We start from the raw sequence: 11885 nt of genomic DNA, 5'->3' as shown, positions 1-11885 counted from the left end.
AAAAAAAAAAAACTTTTGTTCTATATTAACATATACATAAATAAAAATATAAACATGAACATGAATAAACATTAAATATATATCATATTCTCTTGCAGTTCATGAAATTCAAATTCAAATTTTATTTGTCACATACATATACATACATAGTACGACATGTAGTGAAATGTATTGTACGACTGTCAAAATACAAATAGAAAATAAGTACAGTAAGCATATATATGGAAATAAACTAGCAATAAAATAGAATAAAATAAAAATAGATATGAGATAAAAATAGAATATGATTCTGTATAGATTCTATAAAAATAAAGTGTATGTCAGTGATAAAGTGTCCGTGTAAAGTGTATAGTGAGTAAAGGAATACTAAAGACAAATGGTATGTTGTATAGGTAACCTTCTACAACTGAGACTGACATTAGTGCAGATTGTAGTTGAAAATGAATATAAAATGAATAAAAAATTATGAATATTCTCTCGTGATCCTAATAAATAAATACAAGTTGAAAGCAAAACTGCGGCTGATCTCTGTGTGAAATTCAAAAGTTGAAGATATGTGAGTGTGTGTGTGCATGAGTTATTTCAGGCAAGAATAAAAAATAAATAAAAAAAATTATATATTATTACTATTATTATAGTTAATGCTTGTAGAAATTAAGGCATTAATATCAGCGTCATAAAATTAAGCAAAAACCTACTCAACTGGGGCATGAATATTTGATAAAGTTGCTATTTTCTTGCTTTATGTACACTGTTTTATGATTGTCAGGTTTAGTAACTTGCGTGCTGTTTTGCGAATGATCCATGTTATGTTTCAGTCTGTCACGTATCCTGTGGGTGTGCCCTGGTTGGCCACCAGATGTCACTGTCTTGTCTGAGCACATGGGTTTGTGTTGTGATTGTTCCATGTGTTCCCCCGGCTGATTGTTTGACCCCGCCCTCCTTGTTATTCCCTAATTGTCTCAGCGTGTACACCTGGTGCCTCCTCGTTTGTCTCCTTTAAATGATCCTGGTGTTTGCAGTCCTGTTCGGCCACGTTGTCATATGTTCTTGGTGCAGTAAGTCATGTCTGTTTTCTAGTCCTCGTTTTTGCATTGCTCTGTCAGTCTGTTTTTCCCCTCGGGGTAATTTATGTTTCTGTTTTGTTTGTTTTTATAATTAAAACCACCATTTCCCTGCACTTGAGTTCTCGCTTCATTTGCACTGCACGTATCATGACAGAACGTGGCCGACATCAGAGAACTCAGCGGGGAATGGATTCTTCCCATCCTCCAGCCCCTAACGTGAGGAACCCCACTTTTTTACGGATCCTCCAGGTCAGGACGCTGCACTCTCTCCGTCAGAGGGGCACTGACGTCAGGATGTTTGCCTGGACGTTTTGTGAGGCAGCAGAGGGTTTGGGATACAACGAGGTGGCTCTCAAGGACTTCTTTAACCTTGCCCTTGATGAGCCCCTCGATGAGGAGTGGATGAGGGAGCTAGACTACTTGACTTTTGGGGAATTGGTGGAGTTTTTGACGCTTCTCCAAGCGGCGGTGCCCGCTCACAGCGCTCCCGAGGCGGCGGTGCCCGCTCACAGCGCTCCCGAGGCGGCGGTGCCCGCTCACAGCGCTCCCGAGGCGGCGGTGCCCGCTCACAGCGCTCCCGAGGCGGCGGTGCCCGCTCACAGCGCTCCCGAGGCGGCCGTGCCCGCTCACAGCGCTCCCGAGGCGGCCGTGCCCGCTCACAGCGCTCCCGAGGCGGCGGTGCCCGCTCACAGCGCTCCCGAGGCGGCGGTGCCCGCTCTCAATCCCCTAGTGGTGGCCGAGGATGCCGCAGCGGCGCCCCGCTCCCGGAGACGGAGGAAGAGGCGGAGGAAGGCCTTCTCCGTCCCACAAGGCCAGGAGACTACCCAGGAGCTCACTGCTGGCCAGGAGGTCGTGCCAGAGCCACCCGTGCTCCTCGCCCTGCCGGCGCCACCCGTGCTCCTCGCCCTGCCGGCGCCACCCGTGCTCCTCGCCCTGCCGGCGCCACCCGTGCTCCTCGCCCTGCCGGCGCCACCCAAGCGCCTCGCCCTACCGGCGCCACCCAAGCGCCTCGCCCTGCCGGCGCCACCCAGACTCCTTGGCCTGCCGGCGCCACCCAAGCGCCTTGCCCTGCCGGCGCCACCCGTGCTCCTCGCCCTGTCGGCGCCACCCAAGCGCCTCGCCCTGTCGGCGCCACCCAAGCGCCTCGCCCTGCCGGCGCCACCCAAGCGCCTTGCCCTGCCGGCGCCACCCAGACTCCGTGCCCTGCCGGCGCCACCCGAGCTCCTCGCCTTGCCGGTTCTATCCGAACTTCTCGCCCTGCCGGCTCCACTCGAGCTCCTTACCCTGCCAGAGGCCGTTCCTGAACTCACTGTCTGCCCTGTTACGGCCACAGAGACCGTTCCTGAGCTCACTGCCTGCCCTGTCACGGCCACAGAGGCCGTTTCTGAACTGACTGTCTGCCCTGTCACGGCCACAGAGGCCGTTCGTAAACTCACTGCCTGGCTTGTCCCTCCGGCCCCACCCTGGCAGTGCGCTGGGGTTCCTGTTGGGCCGGAAACCCCCTGGTCCGTCCCTCCGGATCCGTCCTGGTCTCCTGCTCGGCCTTGGTCTGCGGGCCCCCTGCCTCTGCACGGGCCTGGCCCACCATCCCTCCCCCTGATCTGTCTCTTGCCCACCTCCCTTCTTGACATTTTGTATTTTCATTTTTCAGGTTTTTGTGTGTTCTTAGTGTTGCAGGTGGAGCATCTGGGAGCTGCTCCTTTGTTGGGGGGTAGTGTCACGTATCCTGTGGGTGTGCCCTGGTTGGCCACCAGATGTCACTGTCTTGTCTGAGCACATGGGTTTGTGTTGTGATTGTTCCATGTGTTCCCCCGGCTGATTGTTTGACCCCGCCCTCCTTGTTATTCCCTAATTGTCTCAGCGTGTACACCTGGTGCCTCCTCGTTTGTCTCCTTTAAATGATCCTGGTGTTTGCAGTCCTGTTCGGCCACGTTGTCATATGTTCTTGGTGCAGTAAGTCATGTCTGTTTTCTAGTCCTCGTTTTTGCATTGCTCTGTCAGTCTGTTTTTCCCCTCGGGGTAATTTATGTTTCTGTTTTGTTTGTTTTTATAATTAAAACCACCATTTCCCTGCACTTGAGTTCTCGCTTCATTTGCACTGCACGTATCATGACACAGTCATTGTGTACCCAGTATTGTCAGCTCTCTGTTAATTAATTCCGTATGACAATTACTTAAAAAATAAATCAAATCTGCATGCAAAAACTTGCAAAAAATAGAATTTAACTTTTTTTATAGTATGAGTAGCATGTCAAAACTGCTAATAATGTTATAAGTAATGCAATAAAATGTTTATAATACAGTCTTGAGGTCAAATTTAATAACTTTTACATAATGAAAAATAAAATTGCTATTCCTTTACAGTATATATATAAAAAAAAATCTAAATCCAGTCTTAAATAATTTAAATAGCCATGTAATTATTTATTATATAATTTTCCCTGAAATGTTATTTTTGTTTTCAGTGTTAATTATGTACAAAAATTAAATGAAAGAGCGTGCAACTTTAACACGTACTTCAAGTCAAAGCAGCTCACAATAATGGGCATGTCATTATCACAAAATTAGTAACCTTTTGAGGCTGAATGTTGAGTTCACATTATAGCCCATAAAAGCCTGTACTTTTCATTTTAAAATGTACTTTACATTTACATGTTATGCTCAAATGTGCATCAAAACAACTTTTTTATTAGTTACACAAGCTATTTTTTTTAAACCAGTTTATTATAATTTAAGTTGAAATGGCTTCTACAGCTAATTTAATTGTCATTTAATTCAGCAACTGAACCCAAGGTTTGTTTTGTCATTGCGTGCTCATGAGTTGAATCAGGGGTGTTTGATTAGGAAAATACAGTAAATATCTGCTGTTGTATTTCCTCCAGGAACAGGGTTGCGAAATATTGTTCTACAGAATTATGTTGACTCCAAAGATAAGGGTTTACAGAGCAAATATATGTTTTTAAATGATATATTTATCCATTTACTCGTCTAATATTGTCAGTCATGAATAGAAGACGACTGTAAACATTGTGACACTTCCCATGCAAACTCCTTTGTTCAGATGACAGATGTTCTTGCTTCCATTAAACTTCTTAAGTCATGCTGAAAACATTCTGAAATTCATGTCATTTTTTTTATTCAAATTTCCACTCCCATTATATGCTGATGAAGTAATTTACACTGAAACATAAATTAAAAACTGTTGTTAGAGTTTTTGTATCTCTTACTGAAAAAAGGTATTCATATGCTATATTCGTTGCTATTATTCAAACACTAATTATTTTATCAATTAGAAATAATTATGATTTATTCAGATTTATCCCAATTTTATGTCATATTGGCTGGTTTTACAGACACTCTCATATACATTTACAGTCTTATACCTATCAGCATTTTTCTTCTTCAATTCTTAGCTCAATATTGATCGTATGTTTCCATCTCGTCTTCATTTCAGTTTTTGAGTGAATTTGCATTTGAGGGAATTTGTGAGACTCTCAGCATTGCACTTTGGTACAATACTTGTACTTCCAGCGCCGGTCTCTGAAAAGCATGTAAAAAGACATCATATTAGTATTGAAATAGGCAGTTTCATGTGCATACATACAAGTTAAACATAAGATAAACATACAACAATGCAAGTATAAGAGAGAGAGAGAGAAAAAAAAAAAAAAGAGCATCTGACTATATAAATACTATAACTACTATACCTAGTTGCCTAGACATACACAAACTGAGACTGTACAAGAACTTTACATATATACTGTACATGAAATTGTGCAAAAGAATAGAAATAAAAATAAAAATTGCATATATATTTCGTACATTAAATTGTTGTGCAGATTAAAGAGAGATTTTGTGGGAAGCAGTGCATAGTGCAAAAAGAGTGCAATGCTCAAGTAAACATTTTTTACTGAGCAGTTCAGTATCAGTATCATATTTACATCTCCTGAACACCTTTATCAATATTCAAACTAACCAAATTATTCAAATCAGGAAGACAGGTCACAGTGTCGAAGACCACACATGCTGCAACATTAAATGAGTTCATTGCATTAACATTTCTCATTATTAAATGTGACCCTGGACCACAAAACCAGTCTTAAGTGTCAATTTTTCAGAATTGAGATGTATACATCATCTGAAAGCTGAATAAATAATCTTTCCATTGGTGTATGGTTTGTTATGATAGGCCAATATTAGGCTGAGATACAACTATTAGAAAATCTGGAATCTGGAATATTGAGAAAATCTCCTTTAAAGTTGTTCAAATGAAGTTCTTAGCAATGCATATTACTAATCAAAAATGAAGTTTTGATATATTTACGGTAGGAAATTTACTAAATATCTTCATGGAACATGATCTTTACTTAATATCCTAATGATTTTTGGCATAAAAGAAAAATTGCTAATTTTGACCCAATGTATTGTTGGCTATTGTTACAAATATACCCCAGCGACTTAAGACTGCTCCAGGGTCACAAATGTTTTGAGAAGTCTTGTGAAAAGAGGCGTAATAGATCCCCTTTAATAACCTCATATTTTAATAGACAAATTAACAACCAAATTTGGTCTTGATCTTAATTTAGTTAGTTGGGTTTAATATTTCTTAACTGAAAGAACTTAAATTAATGGCCAGAAGGTGGAGTGTGTGAATAGTTATAAATATCTGCTGACAATTATTGCTAATAAATTGCATTTTGCATCTTGTAATAAGGAAGCAGCCAATCATTATTTCAAAACAATCCCTCCAGGCTCACATGAAACCTGTCTACGAGCATGTTGGATAATTTTGGGGAAACTTACTCGTGTTTGTTGTCATGGTAGCTTTCAGCACCCACCAGGTAGTTATGGTTTGGTACGGTCCAGTGGAAATACTCATCAAACCAGTTCACATAAGTAGTCCACTCACAGTCAGAGGTACAGAGGTCAGTACTTCTACAGCAGTGAAACTGCCACCTGTGTGAAAACACAACACAATGAGTTTTTGCTTGAAACAACGCGGTAAGAAAAATAGTCTTGTTTTCTGTTTGACATAAGATTATTTTGCTTGTTTCACACTTAATTTTGACTTGTTTTTTCTGAAAACAAGACAATAATTTTTACTTGTCTAGAAAATCCTTCTTGATTTAAGAAGTTTTTGGCTGGAAACAAGATAAAAAATCTAAGTAAAAAAAGCATTTTTGCAGTGTAATGATATCGGCCCGGTGTGAAAACAGTCCAAAATCAGAGCTCACCGCCTGTCCTCGTGCTTGTTGTTGTGGTAGCTGCTCATTCCTGTCATGATGTGGTGTGCTGGACACTCAAAGGTGAATTTTTGGTCAAAATCATTGATGTTAGGTGACAAGAAACAGTCTGAAGCGGAATCAAAGGTGTCTTTACAGCCGAACTCCCACATTCGGTCCTCGTGATGATTGTGATGTTGGCTTAGGCAGGGAAACATGATGTTCTGATTATATATAGGTACTTTTGCATTGTATTTCATTAATAAAACAAAAGCATTATTTTTTTAGAGTTCATATTTTAACTCGAGTACTATTGGAATTTTGTCTCTTGCTCATTTACAAACCAAATATGATACTTTTCATCCTTACAGTATAATTATTTGCCCATTCATCAAGAGTTGCATGCTAAATGAATTATATTATGTGCAATGTGTGTTTTTGGCCCTTTATATTTTGACTTTTAATATAGTAATATTTTGACAGTATCTCTACCTTTGCCGAATTACAGTCTGCTTTATACTCACCTCTTGATGTAGGATATTGACTGTCCCGAAGGGCACTTAAAATCTAGAGGCTCATCATAGGTGTTCTCCCAGCGTAATTCTGTCAAATTTGATTCAGACTGAACACTTAACATCAAGCATATCTACCATACCGTTTAATTCAATATAACAGCTTCTCTTAAAGTTTCCCACCTTGTCCGTTGGCCAAGAGACCCGTCAGCAGTAGAAATGAAGCAGCTCTCCTCATGGTGTAGTCGAGTGAAGTTACAAAGACAACTTGAGACAAAACGTCTGCTTTTATAAGGTCTTCAGGACTTATGGTCACCTATACGTAACATAAGGTCAGTCTGTTAATTAACAAGTGGGTTCTAGTCATGTTTGAACAGGTGGGACTGATTTCAAGGCAAAAACAAACCTTTACTTTGTAGCAGAAATGTTTTAGTTGCCAGCTCTTGGCATCCTTGAGAGAAAGTACAGGATTACAGAAAATAAGATTAAGTTCAAGGGTTTTACTGATATAAAGCATGAACTTTCCTGGTATTTCTTGCACGAAATATCTTACTATCTGTGCCAGGTCAAATTACATTTATTTTATTGACTCTTTTGGAGAATCTTTGACACAGTTCAGCCAGTCTGACCTGCTTAACTGTGTTGCTTTGTTCATTTTTATCAGGGAATAATGGATTTTTGTCTGTGGGAAAATAGTATGTGTGCCTTTAACAGTAAAGATAGATAAGCAGAGCTGTAGTTAAACATGGCATGTTAGTTTTGTTTGAGACTTGATTTTGAAAGCTAATCTTAATGTAAGATAAGTGGTGTAAATTTACTCAGGGAAGGCTAAGGCACGTTTTACTGAGATAAGATAAATATATTATTTGACTTTATAGTATATTTTTTTTTAAATAATACAATCCGATTTGTTTAGGCAAATTCAGAATTGTGAGCTAAATAGTCACAGTATACTTCGAATATATACCAGAATTGTGAGATGTGAACTCATAATTGTGATGTATAAATGTGCATTTGCTAGGCCAGAATTGCGAGAAAAAAAATCAACCTTTGAGATGCTGTGCAATGTAATTGGTCCACTGATTAGTCCGGTTATGCAATCACATCCTCTGTATAAGTTTTTTGTTGTGCATCGAGGGATTTATTCAGTAAATGTATTTCCATCATGGTATATGCATACCTTCTTAATAGATAAAAAAAAAAAAAAAATCTGCCTCAGTTGAGCGCATGTTTTATGATGCACATTTTTGGAATTTATATGCATCTTTTTATGCAATATCCCCAAAATTTGCATTTGGAAACAAGAAAATATGAAATTTCTTTATGAAAAGGCATATCGTTTTTAAACCTGTCACACTCCCAGTGGAACGGGGAGACGAGGAGATGTGGAGTTCTTTAACATAAACTGACCTTTAATGATAATATCGACAGGGCATCCAATGAAGGAAGACATTTAACAGCGGACGAGGGACTACAGAACAGAACACTCTTTAAATACACCATACAAGACGAGGGGATGAAGAGACACACTGGGAAATCAATGAACTAATAATGACACTAAACAAGGACAGGAACTAAACCAAATAAGGAAAAACAGGAACTAAACGGGAACAAACATGTGACAAAACCTGTATGGATGGATGCACACATGCATTAATTGTGTATTTTTCCATTAAATTAGATAATTTGAAATCATGAAAATCAAAACGACCTTTGCTAGAAACGTGCCATGTTTGGATATTCCATCAGGAAAATTATCCAATACAAACAAAAATAAATAAATAAATTAAATAAGATATTCTGCCTATATGCCTTATTCCTATAGAGAGGGCCTGTGAACCACACATATGTGTGTGTGTGTGTGTGTATACATGCATATATATTATATTACCACCAAGTTGTTGGTTTTGTCTAGTTTATTGATAACTTCACAGATATAGGACCAATTATTCTTCAAGTACTGAAAGATTAATTAACGGAATTGTTAAGGAAGCTAATCATTAAGTGCAATCAGATCATGAATCACTAAATCCTGACAATTCCCATCCCTAGTTAGTATGCTGCCTTAGTAGACACCTGAATGTCGACAGCACAGCTTTTGGAACAGAGCTGCACACACTCATATATCATATAAGAGTACATGCACACACATGCATGGCAGATGTTCCTTCTCTACTGTCCTCACAGTGTGTGTGTGTGTGTTTGATTAATTACACGGGCTGGTGTGGTGCCTCAGCAGGAAACTCACCGCAGCACAAACCACCAAAAACTGCGATTACATGCATAAGTGCCCAGTTGCTGCTCACACACACACACACACACACACACACACACATGTTCATTATATAGAACAGCGTTTCTTCTCTGCTTGGCTCTCGAGGAGCAACAGAAGAGGAGATGTGGAACAGTGTGCAGTTATTACCTGGGGGCTTCGTCTTAGTGCTGCTGGAGCCTGACGCCTCATTATAGAGTGAACCGAGTCTCAAGAGGTCTGACTATATGACCGTATCCTCTCTCTCTCTCTGTGTGTGGATTTACAGGATTCGACTGCTGCGTTAGGCCTCAAACACTAATATATGGATGCAGATGCTTCTAGCTATGCAGGCAACACATTTTGAAATGTGTCAGACTTGTTTAAATCTGTACGTATAGGATGCATATATTTATCTTTGCAACGTGTTAACATTTTACAGCAATCTTTCTTTCTCTTTTTTCCTTTCTTTTGTTTAGCTACCTGAATAATACATCTGGTTTAGAAGAATAGTTCACCTAAAAATTAGCTGAAAATGTGCTCACCCTCATCCAAGATGTAGATGAGTTTGTTTCTTCATCAGATTTGGAGAAATGTCTCAGCAATGGATGCTCTGCAGTGAATGGGTGCCGTCAGAATGAGAGTCCAAACAGCTGATAAAAACATCACAATAATCCACAAGTAATCCATATCACTCCAGTCCAACAGTTAATACCTTGAGAAGAGAATAGCTGAAACAAATGCATCATTAAGATGTTTTTAACTAAAATACGAGTTATCCATAATAATGCCTTCCTCCAGTGAAAAAGTGTTCTGGTCTGAATCAGGAGAGAATCAAAGATCAAGCAGTGTTTACAAGCCAAAACAGTCCCAAACAGCTCTAAACAAATATATGGCTGGATTTTGATGTGAGAGACAACAGGAGATGCACTTTTTCACCGGATGAAGCGTTATTCATATTTGAGTTAAAACATCTTAATGCTGGATGTGTTTCAGCTTTTGTCTTCTCCAGATGTTAACTGTTGGACTGGAGTGGTGTGGATTATTGTGATGTTTTTATCAGCTGTTTGGACTCTCATTCTGACGGCACCCATTCACTGCAGAGCATCCATTGAGACAATGATGTAGTTATTTCCAAACTTTTGACAGCTAGTGCGGCTTTATATGCAAACAATATACATCTGAAGTACTTGTTTAGATCACTAGTTAATGTTTGTGTGTGTATATGTGCACAAACCTTTGGGACAGTTTGGATCTGCACACACTGTGTTTCTAGACAATAAAATCTTCAGCCATTTAAGGTGGATGATAAACTCCATTCTCGGGCGTCCAACAAATCCCATATAAGGTCCCAGATTCCAAAGCAATCACCGTTGTGATGTTATGTTGGATCATAAGAAAATCATATTCACAGATCCAATAAAAGCACAACATGAAATCCCCAGTGGAACGTGCTCTGGTCTGAAGGCCCCATTTAAGGCCTCGGTTTCAGCGTGTTCGTTCTGCGTGTGCCGTCTGAAGCTTTTATCGTCAGGACTAACTCGAGCTCAGGATGTCTGTCGATTTTCGTTTAGACGTGTTCTGGGGCTTCGGGTTTTCAGCCATCTGCCTTTGGCTGGAAAATGTATTCTCCCAACCTGATCGTTTTGACGAACAGATAGAACAGGTCTGGCACAGTCGATGTGGTTTACAGATGCTAAACCAAAGCATCCATGGGTTTTGCATTATAAGCTGTATTCAAATTTTATTGCGTTGTGAAGTTTGGTAAACTGTCTGCTGTAAGACAAAATGGTAAACAACTGTAAATTTGATGTCTGTTTTAAGGGTTTGTTCACCAAGAATTGAACATTTCCATCATTTACTGTACAGTACATTCCCTCATGTACTTTCTTTTTCTAATATAAAACATAAAAGGAGATGTTTAGCACAATTTTCATGATAGCATACAGTGACAAAAAGCTCCATAAAAAGAACATAAAAGTTGATATATATATATATATATATACTGTATATGTATATTTACATATATATATTTTATTTATTTGTTTTTGAATTTGCAAATAAAATATTTAAACATTAAAAATGTAAAAGATTTTTGGACTTTTTCAGACTTTCTATTAAAAAGGTTATATTCACATTTGTATTAAAAAACGTTTACATTTATTTCAATGCGTTACTTAAAAAAATATTTGTGAATTTTACTATCAATTTCTGATTGAGAATTGTTACTACACAAATTTTTCATTGCGTAATACTAAATAAATTCAGGAATTCTATTGGTTCTAATTGTGTCACATGACCAACTACAATATTATATCAGAGAATAACTGCTTTTGTGTGTGTTATTAATACAAAGTAATCACAAGACTTGAAAGCCTTGGAAAATGAGTTGCTTGGACTACTATTATAGTAATACAATGATGAAATGATCCCCCTCCCCACACACACACGTTTATAATGCCTCACAGTGAAAGTTCATTAAATGAGAAGTAATTAAGGGTGTTTGTGTTGATGTGGCACAGATGTTTCTCACTGCAGTGTTTGTATTCGAGCAACTCTCTTTCTTGTATTTTCTCATTCTTTTCTCATCCTGAATCCCTTCATCTCAGGCCTCCGTTATAGTCTTCTTCTTCCATCCTCCTCCTCCTCTCTGTCTGCAGTGTAATGGCTCTGGCTTGATGATGAGCGATCAGTGTGTTTGTGTGTCACACGTGAGATTACAGAGAGAGATGATTCTTCAGTTATATATAATAAAACATCTTCAACTCCCCAGTTTCTCATCAAAACCTTAATGTTCACAGATTCACAGTAGGCCTCTGTGATTGATGTGTAC

General features: G+C 39.2%; 1 protein-coding gene across 1 annotated transcript; it reads right to left on the bottom strand.

The window, feature by feature from the left end:
- Positions 1–4182: 4182 nt before the first annotated feature.
- Positions 4183–7099, bottom strand: LOC306842943 (hemagglutinin/amebocyte aggregation factor-like). Its single transcript, XM_079374160.1, has 5 exons — positions 6985–7099; positions 6814–6892; positions 6302–6490; positions 5871–6023; positions 4183–4607 (listed from the first exon to the last, which is right to left on the bottom strand). Exons 1-5 carry the CDS (start codon positions 7037–7039, stop codon positions 4562–4564), a joined length of 522 nt encoding a protein of 173 aa, XP_079230286.1. The 5' UTR covers positions 7040–7099; the 3' UTR covers positions 4183–4561.
- Between the last annotated feature and the right edge of the window lie 4786 nt (positions 7100–11885).

This window comes from Barbus barbus (assembly GCF_936440315.1).
Source record: "Barbus barbus genome assembly, chromosome: 23".
NCBI classification, from domain to species: domain Eukaryota; kingdom Metazoa; phylum Chordata; class Actinopteri; order Cypriniformes; family Cyprinidae; genus Barbus; species Barbus barbus.
Note: the sequence above shows the minus strand (reverse complement) of the source record. Positions and strands in the feature narration are given on the sequence as shown.

Coding starts and splice junctions, on each gene's coding strand:
- LOC306842943 (XM_079374160.1), bottom strand. CDS start 7,039: ATGAGGAGAGCTGCTTCATTTCTACTGCTGACGGGTCTCTTGGCCAAC. Junction 6,893..6,984: donor TCTCTTGGCCAACGGACAAG/GTGGGAAACTTT, acceptor CAAATTTGACAG/AATTACGCTGGGAGAACACC. Junction 4,608..5,870: donor TACCATGACAACAAACACGA/GTAAGTTTCCCC, acceptor CATGCTTTTCAG/AGACCGGCGCTGGAAGTACA.